This window comes from Bufo gargarizans, chromosome 1 (genome assembly GCF_014858855.1).
Source record: "Bufo gargarizans isolate SCDJY-AF-19 chromosome 1, ASM1485885v1, whole genome shotgun sequence".
NCBI lineage: Eukaryota > Metazoa > Chordata > Amphibia > Anura > Bufonidae > Bufo > Bufo gargarizans.
The window spans coordinates 657,398,347-657,416,527 of NC_058080.1; the positions used below are offsets into that span (position 1 = coordinate 657,398,347).

Here is an 18,181-nt window from a genome sequence, read left to right on the forward strand (position 1 = left end):
TCATGAGAAAACAATCTCAGAATAGCTTGGATAAGTAAAAGCATTCCAAAGTTACTACCACATAAACTGACACATGTCAGATTTGAAAACTGGGGCTCCGGCATTTGTGTCACGATGGGGAGTGGGAGAAACTCCCCACCGTACGATATCTGAAATTATAGGGTAGCAGCTAGGCCTGGAAACAGTGAAAAGGGAGCAGGTCACCTCCTAAAGCGTCCCTAATCCACGCCCTAACTCCTAACCGTATGAGCGGACCTGGATGGTAGGACAGCTCATACCCAGAAAACCTAGGACCCTAAATCGCCCTGATAATCCCTCACATAGGAGCAGGGGAGAGACGACCTGTTCACCCCAGACGCCGATGAACAGGAGTCTCAACTGGCCTAGTTGCAGAGAAAAGCCAAGTGAAACGGCATGTAAGTATCCAGTGGAGGGAATACCCACTGAATCAAGAACCCCGGAATGCATGGTAACTTACCTGCTGCAGCTGCTGGATGGCACAAAAAAAAAAACATTCCAAAATGAAGTAGAACCCATGCAAATGTACTGCAATCCAAACACCATACCGGACTCAGTACATACTGACACACATAGGAACCAGCACTCTGGGGAACCATAAGACCCCCTTCCAGTGGACACAACAGATAAGGGAAATGCCAAGCAACAAATAGGGTACGACTTGCATACATGCCGGACATATAACACCAACTGACCAGACATGTAACAACAACAACAAGACAAGACACCACACCCTGAACGTAAACCCTCACCATACAACAACAAAGGGAAGGTAGGGGAAAAAGGAGGAGAAATAAGGAAGACATTGCTAGAGACATCAATGTCCCACTAGGTGGCTCAAAAGGACTGGGCAGATGGAACACCCTGGACTGCAGCAGAGCTCCGGCACAAACAACAGCTGAAGTACAACTGACCCCAGCCAGGGAGCCACAGGAGATAAAACCCTAGTGGCCACATCCAGCCAGGAAGTTACCCCCTCAAGCACCAGACAGGGGAGGAACCAGGAGAAGGATAGAGAAGCACATACAAGCCAACATCAATGCGTTGCCCCTGGCAACTGGCATGCACGGCAACGTGTCACACGCACAACACCGAGGCCGTGACAATTTGGTCCAAACTGGCTGTCGCTTGAAGGGGTTAATGAAAAAGTTAAATAATTGCGGACCCAGCACAGAACCTTGGGGTACACCACTTATAACCGGGGAGCATTCAGAGTAGAAATCATTGACTACAACTCTTTGGATATGATCTTGAAGGCAATTTTCAAACCAATTACAAATTATATTTTCTAAACCAATAGATCTCAATTTATCCATTAGTCGTCCGTGTGGGTCAGTATCAAACGCCTTTGCAAAGTCCAAAAACACAATATCCACAGCACTCCGTCTGTCCAGGCTTCTACTCACCTCCTCATAAAAAACAAATCAGGTTAGTTAGACAGCTTCTGTTCCTAGTAGAGCCATGTTGGCTATCACTTATAATATTTACAGTTACATAATCCTGTATGTAGTCCCGTATAAGCCCCTCAATCAGTTTTCCCATGTTAAGCTTACTGGTCTATAATTTCCCGGTGAGGATCTAGTGCCCTTTTAGAAAATGGGCACCACATTCGCCTTGCGCCAGTCCCTTGGTACAATGCTTATCATTAAAGAATCTATAAATATGAACAGAGGCAAAGCAAGTGTCATTACAAACACTCATTGGAAGGTGATTCACTCCACTGGGACATTATGCCAAACCAGTTTACTGTGTACAGGCTGGCAATGTGTGATGAGCTGCTGACATGCATTATGTGTGAGTCTTCAGGCGACACGTGCTGCTTACCGCCGGTCACTGCAGTCCAGCCTTTGCCTAATGTATTTTTATATCTTCAGCTGCCTACCTGCACATGTTTGATATATTAACCTTGAAAATTCGAAACACAGTACAATGGGATGGGAATTTTAAAATCCTAATCTGTGGATAGATGAAAAAGATTATTGTTCGGAAACTCCCTTTAAAGGGGTTATCCCGTGATTAATGTAAAAAATGAAAATTAGACATCATATAGTACATGACAATTAGAGATGAGCGAATTTCATATTTTGAAATTCTTTCACGCTTCGTTTGGTGGTAAAAGCAGAGTTGCGCTATGGATTCCGTTACCACAGACCATAACGCAATTCTATGACGGAATGGCTTTAGAGGCATTCCGTTATTCATTCTGTCATAATAGAAGTCTATGGGCTGCAAAACGGATCCGTCCCGTTTCTGTTATGCAGGAGAGGACTCACCTGCATAATGGAAACGGGACAGATCCGTTTTGCAGCCCATAGACTTCTATTATGACGGAATGAATAACGGTATGCCAATGAAGGCATTTCGTCATAGAATTGTGTTATGGTCCGTGGTAACGGAATCCATAACGCAATTCTGCTTTTACCACCAAACGAAGCGTGAAAGAATTTTAAAATATGAAATTCGCTCATCTCTAGTTTCCACCGACAGAGAGGGTGAGGGCTGACAATCTACATGGTAGGGGAGAAGGACACGGTAGGTGCGGGTGAAGCTGGTCAAGGCGGTATAGAGGCAGCAGGGTCACTGGTTGTAGGCTTGTCTGATAAGGTGGGTTTTGCATATATTGCCATGTAGATATTGCATTCTTAACTCTCTGTCATAGTACAGTACTAAGGTTAATGACCAGTTTTCTTCATCTCACTTTAGTCATAAATATTTCACATAGCAAAACCAGGAGGTCCTGTAGTGTAAACTGTGCCCTGCCAACAAGACCTGCTGCTGAAACCTGCCATGAGCTGTCATAAAGTACACTTACAGACAGAGGGCGCTCGGGAGCAGCCAGCGCCTTACCCAGTATAGAAGGTGAGTCAGGCTCCTGCCGCACTACCTGCAGAGGGGGCGGTGCCGTGCATGACGTCACCCTGGGAGAGGAAGAGAGTCATGTGACCGAGAGAGGAAGCCAGTCCCGGGAGAGAGTGGATGCGCAGGTGGGAGCGCTGCCGGTGGCTTCCTGTGTGTGGATCCCCCATCTCTTCCCGGGAGCTGGGATCACGCCGAGAGACCAGTGTAACTGCTGTAGAGACTGAGGAGGAAGAGACAGTCTCCAGTGAGACATGAGAATAGACTGCAGCTATTGACCAGCGATCACATCACACTAGGTGAGTCTCTCCTGTAGACTGCTCTCTGTCATTCAGTTATTTCTGTCCTGTTTGGTCCGATCTCAACTTTTACATTGATTGCAAAGTTCTATAAAGTAGCAATTAGTTTATAAGGAAATCAAAGTTCAAATAGTACAAAGCTCTGCAGCCTGTGGTCCACCTGAAACTACAGCCCAAAGAGTTGGGGGACACTGGCTGTACACCCCTCTTATTGTATAGACAAGGAAACTACGACCCCCAGCATGCTCTGACAAGGCACTGGCTGCAGACCCCTCCTAATGTACATAAAAGGAAACTACAACACCCAGCATGCACTGACAGCTTCAAGCCACCTGTTGTAGGATGACAAGAGTTGTGGACACTGGCTGCACGCCTGCACCCCCCCTATACTACATACAATGAAACTACAACTCCCAGCATGCTCTCACAGCCACAAGCTGCAGACACCTTTTCATGTGCAAACAGTGAAAAACCAGAACCCCCAGCATGCACGGACAGTCACATGCCATCTGCTGTAGGATGACAAGAGCTGGGGACACTGCACACCCCTCTTCATGTACATATTACAACCTCCAGCATGCTCTGACAAGGCACTGGCTGCACACCCCTCTTAATGTACATACAGTGAAACTACAACCCCCTGCATGCTCTGACATCTGCAGTCCATCTGTTGTGGGATGACAAGAGCTGGGGACACTGGCTGCACAACCCTCTTATAGTACATATAATGAAACTACAACTCCCAGCATGTTCTCACAGCCACAGGCCATCTGTTGTAGGATGACAAGAGCTGGGGACACTGGTTCCACACCCCTCCTATTGTATAGATAATGAAACTACAACCCCCAGCATGCTCCGACAAGGCACTGTCTACAGACCCCTCTTAATGTGCATACAGTGAAACTACAACCCCCAGCATTCTCAGACAGCCCTAAGCCATGATATAGGATGATGAGCTGCTTGTACATCCCCTGATCAGTGTTTGTATAGTACAATGTATGACAAGTGCTGCATACAGTAATAGTCATGTGTTACACTAACCAAGAAATGTTAACTCTTTATACAATTCTATACTGTTCAGTGGCCGTGGACATCCTAATAACTGAAGTGATGTGGCCCATTATGAGCGTGTGTGTATGACGTCTGTATCACTGCTTTAGATTATTAAAATAATTTATACTCTGACAGCCACAAGGGCTGGCACCAGACCCCCGCCCCCCCCCCCCCCATTGTACCTACAATAAAACTACAATTCCCAGCATGTGCTCTTAGCCACAGGTCATCAGTTGACCCCTCCTATAGTACACACGATGAAGCTACAACCTCCAGCATGCTCTGACAGCTAAAATGCAATGGGCACTGGCATCCCTCCTATTGTGTATATATAATGAAACTACAACTCCCAGCATGCTCAGACAGCCACAAACCATCAGTTGTACAATGACAAGAGCTGGGCACACTGGCTGCACACCCCTCCTATAGTACATACAATGAAACTATAACCCCCAGCATGCTGTAACACAAGGTATGGATTAGGGCTGCAGCTAACGATTATTTGAATAATCGATTAGTTGGCGATTAATTTCTACGATTAATCGATTAATCGGGAAAAACGACAAAATTACAAAACAGAGGTTTATATGATCTTACTTGAAAAATTATGTTCAAAGGCCATATTAAAACAAATTGTGGACGACACTTATGGGGGATCTGTGGACGACACTTATGGGGGATCTGTGGACGACACTTATGGGGGATCTGTGGACGACACTTATGGGGGATCTGTGGACGACACTTATGGGGGATCTGTGGACGACACTTATGGGGGATCTGTGGACGACACTTATGGGGGATCTGTGGACGACACTTATGGGGGATCTGTGGACGACACTTATGGGGGATCTGTGGACGACACTTATGGGGGATCTGTGGACGACACTATTATGGGGGATCTGTGGACGACACTATTATGGGGGATCTGTGGACGACACTTATGGGGGATCTGTGGACGACACTTATGGGGGATCTGTGGACGACATTTATGGGGGGATCTGTGGACGACATTTATGGGGGGATCTGTGGACGACACTTATGGGGGGATCTGTGGACGACACTTATGGGGGGATCTGTGGACGACACTTATGGGGGGGGATCTGTGGACGACACTTATGGGGGGATCTGTGGACGACACTTATGGGGGGGATCTGTGGACGACACTTATGGGGGGGATCTGTGGACGACACTTATGGGGGATCTGTGGACGACACTTATGGGGGATCTGTGGACGACACTTATGGGGGATCTGTGGACGACACTTATGGGGGATCTGTGGACGACACTTATGGGGGGATCTGTGGACGACACTTATGGGGGGATCTGTGGACGACACTTATGGGGGGATCTGTGGACGGCGTTTATGGGGGATCTGTGGACGACACTATTATGGGGGATCTGTGGACGGCGTTTATGGGGGATCTGTGGACGGCGTTTATGGGGGATCTGTGGACGGCGTTTATGGGGGATCTGTGGACGGCGTTTATGGGGGATCTGTGGACGGCGTTTATGGGGGATCTGTGGACGACACTTATGGGGGATCTGTGGACGACACTATTATGGGGGATCTGTGGACGACACTATTATGGGGGATCTGTGGACGGCGTAGTTATGGAGAGGGGGATATGTGCACTGTTATGGGCATAACAGTGCACAGATCCCTTTCCTCATAACAGTGCACAGACCCCCCTTCCCATAGCAGTGCCATACACAGACCCCCCCTCCTCCCCATAGCAGTGCCATACACAGATCCTCCCCCCTCCCCATAGCAGTGCTATACACAGACCCCCCTTCCCCCTAACAGCCCCGGCGCTTGCATCTTTATTTTACCTTTTTACAATGACGCTCCCGCTCCTGTAACAGCCAGGCAGAGCGGACGGCGGCGTAACGTCACTCAATCACGTGACGCGCCTGCTCCGCCCACTTCATGAATGAAGGAGGCGGAGCAGGCGCGTCACGTGATTGAGTGACGTTACGCCGCCGTCCGCTCTGCCTGGCTGTTACAGGAGCGGGAGCGTCATTGTAAAAAGGTAAAATAAAGATGCAGCGCCCGCCCGCCCGCCCGCCCGCCCGAATAGCAACGAATCGGCGATTATTCGATAACTGGATTCGTCGACAACGAATCCAGTTATCGAATATAATCGATTACATCGATTAATCGTTGCAGCCCTAGTATGGATGCAGACCCCTCTTAAATAGGACCTTTCATGGGTCCAGACATTATGAAATAAGTAGCAGGTTATATAGAGCAGGGATCTAAGAGTGCTTACTAGGGTGTCTGTCCGGCGCTCTGTTCCCCCGCTGTGCCCCCTGTTGAATTCTCCTGCCTGATATGCTAATGAATATCATCGGTACAGGGAGGCGGAGACTGCCCTGTTTCTCAATGGGAGTCTCCTTCTCCCTGGCTGTAGAGCGGTCCAATCACAGCAGAGAGCGTCACGGGCAAGCAGGAGAGAAAAAAAAAAAAACACCTTCTCCCTGGCAATGCTCTGCGCTTTGACTGGACCGCGCTACAGCCAGGGAGAAGGAGATGCCCATTGGGAAACAGGGCAGTCTCCTCCTCCCTGTACCGATGCTATTCATTAGCATATGTGGCGGGAGAATTCAACAGGGGGCACAGCGGGGGAACAGAACGTCGGACAGACACACTAGTGCTCTTAGGCCCCTTTCACACGGGCGAGTATTCCGCGCAGATGTGATGCGTGAGTTGAACGCATTGCACCCGCACTGAATCCTGACCCATTCATTTCTATGGGGCTGTGCATCTCTTGTGCGTATTTTGTGCGTTTTTCACGTAACACATGCCCCATAGAAATGACTAGGGTTGCGTGAAGATCGCAAGCAAGTGCGGATGCGGTGCGATTTTCACGCACGGTCTCTAGGATACGATCGGGATGGAGACCCGATCATTATTATTTTCCCTTATAACATGGTTATAAGGGAAAATAATAGCATTCTGAATACAGAATGCATAGTAAAATAGCGCTGGAGGGGTTAAAAAATAAAATAAAAAAAATAATTTAACTCACCTTAGTCCACTTGATCGCGCAGCCCGGCTCCTCTTCTGTCTCCTTCTTTGCTGATTGCAGGAACAGGACCTGTGGTGACGTCACTCCGGTCATCACATGGTCCATCACATGATCTTATAGCCATGTTATAAGGGAAAACAATACAATCTACAGAACACCGATCCCAAGCCCGAACTTCTGTGAACATGCGCGATTTTTCTCACGCGCGTGCAAAACGCAGTACAATGTTTTGCACTTGCGCAGAAAAATCGCGCGTGTTCCCGCAACGCCCACGTGAAAGAAGCCTTAGATCCCTGCTCCTTATTTCATAATGTCTAGACCCATGAAAGGTCCTCTGTAACGTACATACAGTAAAACTACAACACCCAGCGTGCTCTGACAGCCACAAGCCATCAGTTGTAGGATGATGAGCCGTAGACCCCTCGATCAGGGTTTGTATAGTACAGTGTATGACAAGTGCTGCATATAGCAATAGCCATGTGTTACACCAACCAAGAAAAGTTAACTCTTTACAGTACGTTAGGCAGTTTAGTGGCCGTGGGTGACGTCTGTATCACTGGGTAATATTCACAGATTATTGAAATATAAAAACCTGATCTATAGAATATGCATTAGCTGATTCCGTTTTTAGGTTTCTTCTAGCTGACTGTACTCGTGAGCACGGCCCGGTGACTGAGCTGTGTGGTGGCCACGCACTTTAGGTAGCTACTGGCCAAAAGCTCCTTAGGCGACAGCTGTCCCTCCCGAGCGGCCGTGTTCTGGAAGGGAATAGGGGAGTTCAGCTGCCCTTACATATAAGATAAACATTGACCGAAATGTGCAATTTTGGCCAATGGTTGTTAGAACTATTCATGATGATGATGAAGACCGATAGGATTCTTTGGGCCACTGTCAGCTGAAAGCTCGTGTACATCGCACCATCTGCTGAATGCGGCTGATCATTTGCCCCTCTGTCAGACACCTCTGGTTTTGGATCGGCATGTTGAAATCCAGCAGCCTGATCCTTATTTCCTCCAAGGTCTGCCATCGGGAGGAAGTCAGCAGCACCCCCTACAAACGTTAGATGGTTGGCGGGAGCGGCCGGCGATTATCTAGTGTGCATGACCACTTTGCAGTACAGAAGAACGCCAGCTATTCTTGGAAAATATGTTCCCCTTTTCAGACTATTTTACAGAATAAGGCTACATGCAAATTGCGGATCCGCAGGACACAGATGCTGCCTGTGTGCGTTACACAATTTGTGGAACAGAATGGGCCACCTATAATAGAAATGCCTATTGTCTGCAAAACGGACAAGAATAGGACATGCTCCATTTCTTATGTCGGGCCGCGGAACAGAACTACAAATGCGGACAGCACACGGTGTGCTGTCCGCATCTTTTGCAGCCCCATTGAAATTGCGGAACGGATGCGGGCTCATTCATACGGTCGTGTGAATGTAGCCTTAACAAGAGTCTATGTAGTCACTGACAGGAAATAGAGATCTTGAAAATAGTAGAGTGATACGCCAAGTAGATTAGAAAGTTACATAAGGTCTCATTATACAGCAAATGGCCCCCTTCTGGACTTTTCACACACTTATAACTCATGGTGATTGGTGGGGACGCAGGAACCCTGCCAATGCAATTAAGCCTGGCTATGACTTATGGCCGGAGATAGCTCCAGTCTCAGATGATAAACCCATTAGATGGTGTGGTCAGTGTTGACTGCAGCATCTAAGGGGCTTATAGGGCTCCCACCATTTGTATTGCCCACATTGGGATTACGGGGTGTTGATTGTTGCTATGGCCTGCCAGTAGTCTCCACGCAAGCCAATTAGATCCTGCAAGAGGCAACCCTTAAAGGGGTTGTGAAAGATTGGAAAGGGGGACTTCACTGGACCTCTAAAGGAAAGATGACATTCCTCAATGTCAACGCCTAGTCTGACATCGCCGCAGCCAATCAATGGCCGCCAAGGATACTACACCCCCTTCTGTCATATGACTATTTGTCATGACGAAGGGGGAGCCGGTCACCAGTGCGGCAGTGTCAAATCAGATGTTGACATCAAGGGAGCCCAGCCGAGCATTGCCGGCCTGGAGGAGAAGGAGCAGGTAAGTGTCACATGAATGATATGGAATACGTCTGGGTTTGTTCAGGGAAAAACTAAAGAAAAGCTCTCAACATCTCCTAGCAAACATCTGTGAAAAACGCTTGCATCCAGATGCCCATTCATTTTTATGGAGCGTGAAAAACACACAGTATAGAACTTGCTGCAATTTTTCCTGAACGCAAAGATGAGAAGGTGCTGACAACCACAGTGCTCCTAATGTGTGCCCCATTAAAGGAACAGTCAAAAATACCTGTCCGTGGTCCTGCCATGCCTGTGCCACTGCCCCATTTCTGCCCATAAGTGGCTTGGTCATCACTGCTGTTTCAGCTCCTCACCATTTTGAAGATATTTATTTGCTGTCAGTGAATGAAAACACTTCTTTACATCCAGAGGCTGCGAAGCAGCAGAGTTCTGCTCTCTGCAGAGGATACAATTACATCCAAGCTAGAATGCAGAATGAAACATTGTTGCAAACTAGAAGAGATCTGTGGCGAACTTGAATACAGGCGGTCTGGCGTTGTGCTGTACAGATGTGTAAGGCTACTTTCACACTGGCGTTTCTGGGTCCGCTTGTGAGATCCGTTTCAGGGCTCTCACAAGCGGCCCAAAACGGATCAGTTCAGCCCCAATGCATTCTGAATGGATAAGGATCCGTTCAGAATGCATCAGTTTGGTCTACGTTCCACTTTTGAGGCGGACACCAAAACGCAGCTTGCAGCGTTTTGGTGTCCGCCTGACGATGCAGAGCCATACGAATTCGTCCTGACTTACAATGTAAGTCAATGGGGACGGATCCGTTTTCACTGATGCAATATGGTGCAATTGAAAACGGATCCATCCCCCATTGACTTTCAATGTAAGTCTGGACGGATCAGTTTTTTTTTTAAGAATAATGCAAACGGATCCGTTCTGAACGGACACAAGCGTTTGCATTATCGGTGCGGATCTGTCTGTGCAGATACAAGACGGATCCACACCACACGCGAGTGTGAAAGTAGCGTTACCCTGTTTGCTTCCTCTGTATGGAAGGGTGGACAGCACGCCTAGTAAACCAGCGGTCGGTGCACGTCTCCTGGGAAAGTGGTAAGCTTCGCCGTACTTGATAGCGTAACCCACATACAAAAGGGGTGGTGACAGCACGTCCTTTTGTTGCAATTTATTCCAGATGCAACATTTCAGCTAAGGAGCCTTTGTCGAGCATGACTTTTGTTTTTTTGGTCAGTGCACTGGAGAGATGGTCACATGTGCACTGCTGCTCCTTTCAACTCTATGGGACTGCTGTAGATTACTTAATATGGTTCTATGCTAACTCTAAAAAGTTCCATAGAGTTGAATATAGTGGCAGCGCACATGCGTGACCACTGCGTCATTCAAATGGGCATCATAGGGCCCAATGTTTGCACCCCCTCGGATCAGACACTGATCTGTGTCCTGTGGATAGAGGGTAAGTGTTTGTCATAAGACAGCCCATTTAAAAGTTGATGTATTGCTAAACCGGCACTCTCCTGGTTGTTCTCAGGTTCAGTGGGGGTCCTAGGTCATGCCATCACTTTATAAGATGACAATACCAATTTAAAAAAAGTTTGGCCTAGAAATAAGGATGATTATCTGTATCACTCTGTCTTTTGTATTTTGTAGACTTGATTCATAATACTTTTTTCTGCTCTTTTAAGCAAACACAAATGTCTGGAGGAGGCTCATCTTCCGCATCACGATCCAAACACCGAGCTCCAAATGGCCGTGCCGTCCAGTATGACCAAGTGCCGGTTGAGTCGCATGAAACAAGAAGTAATCTGCAGGCATTACAGGTCTGTGAGTTGGCTTTGAGTGCAGACCCATTGCCACCTCCTCCCTTGCCACTCAATCCACCATTTGGGCCAGAGTTCTTTCCAAGTGACAGTGAGGAACCAGTCACTTCTCTTGAACTTAGACCTGTACGACGTTTTATTCCACATTCCTGGAAAAATATCTTTAAGAGTAAAAAAGAGACTGGATGGGAAGAGCCCATATCTGAAATCAACTACATTTCTGGCGGAGAGCGTTGTTCACCTCCTTGTTCTCCATCACTTCCTTCTTCTGGAACTCATGAGAAAAGCTCAGTCATGAACGCAAAGGTGGCTGGAAGCTCAAACAGAGACCCATATGCAGAATCTGATGGGAGCTACAACTCGAGGAAAGAAGTTGATGCTGATGACCCATACACCTCTCTCGGTCGCCAGACACAAACTGTTAAAACATATAGTGAGATGGTAGAAGAGTACAACTTACGATACTCTTATATGAAGTCCTGGCCAGGATTGCTGAGAATACTAGGGGTGGTGGAACTCTTACTTGGAGCTGGTGTCTTCGCCTGCGTTACAGCTTATATCCACAAAGACAATGAATGGTACAATATGTTTGGTTATTCTCAGCCATATTCCTACACTTCTAGTCTACAAGGGGGGTACTACTATAGTGGACCCAAGACTCCCTTTGTGCTTGTGGTGGCAGGCTTGGCATGGCTGGTTACTATAATCCTCCTGGTGCTTGGCATGTCCATGTACTACAGGACAATTCTGCTGGATTCTAACTGGTGGCCTTTAACGGAGTTTGGAATTAATATCTGCTTGTTTGTTCTGTATATGGCGGGAGCGATAGTGTATGTGAACGACACCAACAGAGGAGGACTTTGCTACTATTCTCTCTTCAACAACCCCCTACACGCCACATTCTGTCGTGTGGAAGGAGGGCAGACGGCAGCCATGATCTTCTTGTTTGTCACCATGTTAGTCTATCTCATTAGTGCCCTGATTTCTTTGAAACTCTGGCGACATGAGAGTGCTCGGAAGAGAAGGCAATATATTGAGCGTGAGGTACGTGTTTTGTGCTTTTATTGGACTATTTAAGTATGTGTATTACGCTGGTTTCCTTGAGTCCTTGGGATTTTTTGTGTTTATTTTCTTGGGGGACATTTTCTATCTGTTAGAACTGGCAGAAGGCTGCACTAATCCTCATTCTAGCTTTCATCTCTCAAGAGCCAGTGTCACCAGCTCTACTGGTATCAGTGGTCACCACACAGATGATCCTAAATCACTAATGATGGATTGTCCTAATGGATGTATTTTCATCCCCTTTGACAGAATGGCCCACATTTACTAATGTGAGTGTGCCGACATGGTGGAAAGGGACTTGACCTAGTATGCACAATTTTTGGCACAGACTATGTAGGCTTATACCATCTCTAGGATTAGTAAATCTGTCTCAATGCATTTTGTATGTGTGCATTGGTTCTCCTGTCATTTTTTTTTCTAATCAGCACTTAGTAATAACCTGTGAATATCTTTTAAATAGCATTTACCCATCCCTTGCTCCACTGATGCTGCTGTCTGCCCTGCGCTTGCACAGGTTGCGGGCTAGTAGAGCCCGCAACCTGTGCAAGTGCAGCATTGATGGCGGTATTGGCGGCGCAAAGGACTGGTAAGTACTACTAAGTATTACCAAGCACTGATTGGACAAATTGACCAGAGAACTCCTTAAATCTAGCATATACCATCACTTTATTGTCCACAATGGGTGTAAGGTTAGCTTTTGGTCCATACCAATACCTCTTAGGCCAGACACGGATGAGCGAGTTCAGTGCAAGAAACTTTCCTGTTCTGACCTCTGCTCCTCTGAAAGGATCACACAGCAATGTAATGGTTTACGATGCTGTGTGTCCTTGCCAGACCCTGTATCTACTGAATTACACTGACAGCATTATGTCAGTGTAATTCAATAGATTCCAGATGAACTTATGTCTTTCTTTAACCGTATTAACTATGAATGGCGGATGTGTGCTGTCCATGTTCTCCATGGACTGTACACAGATCCATTGATTTTAATGTGTTTGTTCACTTTAGTGGAAAAAGTCTATGGGGGGAATTTATCATGAGGGGAATATTTGAAGTCCGTTTTGCTTGAGTCTGTGTTGGAGCACCTTGTGCCACATTTATCAAATGTCACAGGTTGTTTGATACATTTGGCTTGTCCTTAAACCTAACACTTGTGTCTAGAAAAGCGACTGCAGTTTTCCTACGCCACCCTCCTCCTGGAGGGAGATTGCGACTTTTTTACGACTGACAATGATTAATGTGAAGTGAAACTCGTTAACGTAGCTAACCACACCCACTTTTCCACCCATATTACCAAACTGGAGTGAATGATGCAAAAAGTCGCAAAATTTTGCGTAAGAGATTGCAATTTTGCGACACTTTGACTCCAGAATTCTGGAGTGAAGGTATGATAAGTCAGGGCCTATGAGTCCATGAAAAACCACTGGCAGTCGACAGCATCTGTGTTCTGTCAGTGGTTTTTCACTGACCACTGGTGGGGGATGCTTTGGAAACCAGTTTTCAGCCTAGCAGTGTATGTGGAATATGGATGACTGACACACAAAGAAATCACCAAAAAATGGACACATGGACCCTCCATGGGCTTCTTCACAGATGGAACACTGACTGTCTTGTCACGGATGTCATCACGGACATGGAAATGTGAATAAGGCCTTAGGGTGAAAAACAATTTTACGACTGCTCGTTCCTAATTATTGACCCGTGTAAATGTGCTACTGATCACACGAAGAATGAGCAAACACATCGGGTGAAGGCAGCTGTCATGCGACACAGTAAATCAGCAGATGATTCTGTGTAAACAGGCAATCAATGAGGGGACAGACACGCGATGGCCCCCATACAGAGGAGATGATGGCGGCATATAAATGCAGCTTCGCTTCTACTCACGATTAAGGCAATTATCAGTAACATTTGGTTCATTGCTGATCATTGCTGATAATTGTCTGTGCATTGGCCCCCAGTAACAACTGTGATTTCGTAGTAAAGAGATCACAGAGAGGCACGGAGCATTAACAGTCATGTTACTGCTCCGTGCCTCTGCAGTCTGCAGCGGGTCTTGGCACTCTTTCACGGAGCGGATGCCACGCACGGCATCCGCTCGTGTGAAGCGGCCCTTAAAGGGGTTAGGTTTTTCCCACAACACACTCTACAGCTTCATTATAAGGCCTCGTGCACACGACCGTGGTGTGTTTTGCTTTCCGCAATTTGCGGAACAGCACAGACAGCCTTCAATATAAATGCCTATTCTTGTCCGCAAAGCGCGGACAAGAATAGGACATGTTATATTTTTTTAGCGGGCCGCGGAACGGAGCAAAGGGTGCGGACAGCACACGGAGTGCTGTCGGCATCTTTTGCGGCCCTATTGAAGTGAATGGATCCGCATCCGAGCCGCCAAACAACGGCCGTGTGCATGAGGTCTAAATCAGGCTATGTTTATAGACAAGTCATTGCATAGCATTATTAACATGGAATAACCTTATTTTTATTTTTTTTTATTTTTTTTGGTCAGATGAAGTCCCAAGATTCGCATGATTTTCCACATAAAATTATGGTATGTATATTTCAGCAAAAACATGTCATCCCCAGGCAGAAAAGTTGTGCTGTGTGTGCATACCTTAGTTCATACTTGTTGACTGCATAATATTGTCCTGCATTGGATCTGATTGGTTAATTGATAACTTAAAATAAATGTCCACCTTTTAAGGGCTTGTTCACACGACCATATGTATTTTGCAGTCTGCAAAAAACGGATTTGCAAAAAATATGGATGACGTCTGTGTGCATTTCGTATTTTGCGGAACGGAACAGCTGGCCCCTAATAGAACAGTACTATCTTTGTCCATAATGCAGACAATAATAGGACGACTCAAAATGTTGGGGAACGGAAATACGGACATACGGAATGCTCACGGAGTACATTTCTTATTTTTTTTTTGCGGACCCATTGAAATGAATGGTTCCGCATATGGCCCGCAAAAAAAATGAAATGGAAAAAATATACGGTCGTGTGAATGAGCCCTAACACTGTATTGTCCAACATCCTGATTCAGTTTCTTTCCTTGAGTGTCCATTCGCACATCCGTAGTGTATTGCGGATCCACAATACACCGTGTCGGCACCCCTATAGAAATGTCTATTCTTGTCCGGACAAGAATAGGATATGTTCTATTTTTTTTTATTTTTTTTGGGAGCCACGGATCAGATATGCGGATGCGGACAGCACAATGCATCCTTTTCGTCCCCATTGAGAATAAATGGGTCCGCACCCGTTTTGCAGAATGGATGCGGACCCATTTTACGGACGTGTGAATGGACCCTAAAGCAGCTGGAGGTCTGTTGGGTTGATACAGATTTTCAGATCCCCTGCATAGACGTTTAATCAGATTATGCAATTCTGTCTGCAGCCGCCCGTAGGAGGAGCCTACTGCATACTGTTTTATTGATTTTATTTTTTTGTATCCATGTGTATACAGTAAGCTCCTAGGCTCCCTCTAGTGGTGAATGCAGCCAGAATAATATCTAAGTCTGTGCATCGGATTTAAAGCTGCAAAACAGGGCTCCAAATTTCTTATATTAAGAAATGAAAGGGGTTCTCCACTTTGGACAATCCTCCTTGATAGAAGGGTTCCTTGACAATAAGATGGGATCGCCAGCAATCAGGTGTAATCTGTGGGAAAACTAGTGATTAGTGCCCATTCAAACTGATAATTTTTTATTATGCAATGCAGAACAGGACAGATGTTCGAGAGCAAGTGACTCTGGTAATAACTGCTCTCCACTTTATGATGATCCAGAACAGAAGACACCCCTCTAGTAACTCAGGATTACCTAATGGGGTATATAAAATGGGATTTATGAACTGGACAACCCCTTTCATCAGAGGTAGACATTTAGATAAACTGCAGGGCACCATGTCACATCAATTTTAATAACTATTCTGTTCTTGCTTGATTCATTTTTCTATCACATTATACTCCTTGTTTCCAGGGTGTTACGACCACCCTGCAATTGAGCAGTGGTGGTCGTGCTTCCACACTATAGGAAAAGGCACCGGCCTCTCTGGTGTCTGGGACTGTGGAAGCACGCATAGGCACACATGTGCAGCCCCTCCCATCCTGGCCACCCTGTGTCTGCACTGCGGCGGTGGCCATAACCCCTGGAAACGAGCAGTGTATAATGTGATGGAAAAATGAATCCAGCCAGCAAAGAGGCAATATGGACAATCACAATACATTAGTAAGTGCCTAGTAGTAACATCGTCTACATGGTATATGACATTTTCTGAAGTAACAGAACTGCTTTTTAGAGTAGCAGCAAAGTGGATGAGATTTAAATGATTCTAATATACACAATGCACAAGAAATCCAAAGTGGAAATTGACCTATGCTGCGAATTTTAATCTGAAGCTGTCTATCTCTGCCCAACCTCAACTGTAATGAATTGTACGGACAGCATTATGTCAGTACAAATCATTACACACTGCATTATAAATCATTATAATGCCACACAGTCCGGTCAAAGGAGCAGAGTTCACCATGGGAATTCACGCTTCCACACACGCTCTTCTGAAACTGACCTGTGTCAATTTACGCTGCAGATTTCATCCTTCTCACATTTTTTGGCTGATTTCATCCCATCATTGAAAAGTCTAGCAGCTATCGTTTAATCCAACGAATAATTGAGTAATCTAATAAGAAAAAAACAAATTAAAAGAGTGTTTTCCTTTATAAAAACTCATCAGCACCCCCGCACCATCAGTCCTCAGCACCATCAGGTTCCCCCATGCCATCAACTGCCCCCCCCACCCCCAGGGCCATCAGTCCGCTGTGCCATCAACTCCCATCCCAGGGCCATCAGTCCGCTGTGCCATCAACTCCCATCCCAGGGCCATCAGTCTGCTGGGCCATCAACTCCCATCCCAGGGCCATCAGTCTGCTGGGCCATCAACTCCCATCCCAGGGCCATCAGTCTGCTGGGCCATCAACTCCCATCCCAGGGCCATCAGTCTGCTGGGCCATCAACTCCCATCCCAGGGCCATCAGTCTGCTGGGCCATCAACTCCCATCCCAGGGCCATCAGTCTGCTGGGCCATCAACTCCCATCCCAGGGCCATCAGTCTGCTGGGCCATCAACTCCCATCCCAGGGCCATCAGTCTGCTGGGCCATCAACTCCCATCCCAGGGCCATCAGTCTGCTGGGCCATCAACTCCCATCCCAGGGCCATCAGTCTGCTGGGCCATCAACTCCCATCCCAGGGCCATCAGTCTGCTGGGCCATCAACTCCCATCCCAGGGCCATCAGTCTGCTGGGCCATCAACTCCCATCCCAGGGCCATCAGTCTGCTGGGCCATCAACTCCCATCCCAGGGCCATCAGTCTGCTGGGCCATCAACTCCCATCCCAGGGCCATCAGTCTGCTGGGCCATCAACTCCCATCCCAGGGCCATCAGTCTGCTGGGCCATCGACTCCCATCCCAGGGCCATCAGTCTGCTGGGCCATCGACTCCCATCCCTGGGCCATCGACTCCCATCCCTGGGCCATCGACTCCCATCCCTGGGCCATCGACTCCCATCCCTGGGCCATCGACTCCCATCCCTGGGCCATCGACTCCCATCCCTGGGCCATCGACTCCCATCCCTGGGCCATCGACTCCCATCCCTGGGCCAGCGACTCCCATCCCTGGGCCAGCGACTCCCATCCCTGGGCCAGCGACTCCCATCCCTGGGCCAGCGACTCCCATCCCAGGGCCAGCGACTCCCATCCCAGGGCCAGCGACTCCCATCCCAGGGCCAGCGACTCCCATCAACCTGACGTCACACAGCATCAGGTCATAGTGCACGCTTACGTGCACTACATCCTGACGATGTGTGTATGTCAGGATCCAGTGTAGCGCGGTGCAGGCCGGCTGGAGACCACGGAGCGTGAGTAATGGCAAGCGCTTCACTCACGCTCTGTGGTCACCTG

General features: G+C 47.3%; 1 protein-coding gene across 1 annotated transcript in view; it reads left to right on the top strand.

Annotated features, from left to right (window-relative positions):
- The first annotated feature begins 2,900 nt into the window (after positions 1-2,900).
- Positions 2,901-18,181, top strand: part of MARVELD2 (MARVEL domain containing 2) — a 31,752-nt gene continuing 16,471 nt past the window's right edge. Inside the window, exons 1-3 of the mRNA XM_044291716.1 lie at positions 2,901-3,173; positions 11,021-12,199; positions 14,727-14,768. Coding sequence (XP_044147651.1) covers positions 11,030-12,199; positions 14,727-14,768 — 1,212 coding nt within the window. The 5' untranslated portion in view covers positions 2,901-3,173; positions 11,021-11,029. The remainder of the gene's footprint in view (positions 3,174-11,020; positions 12,200-14,726; positions 14,769-18,181) is intronic.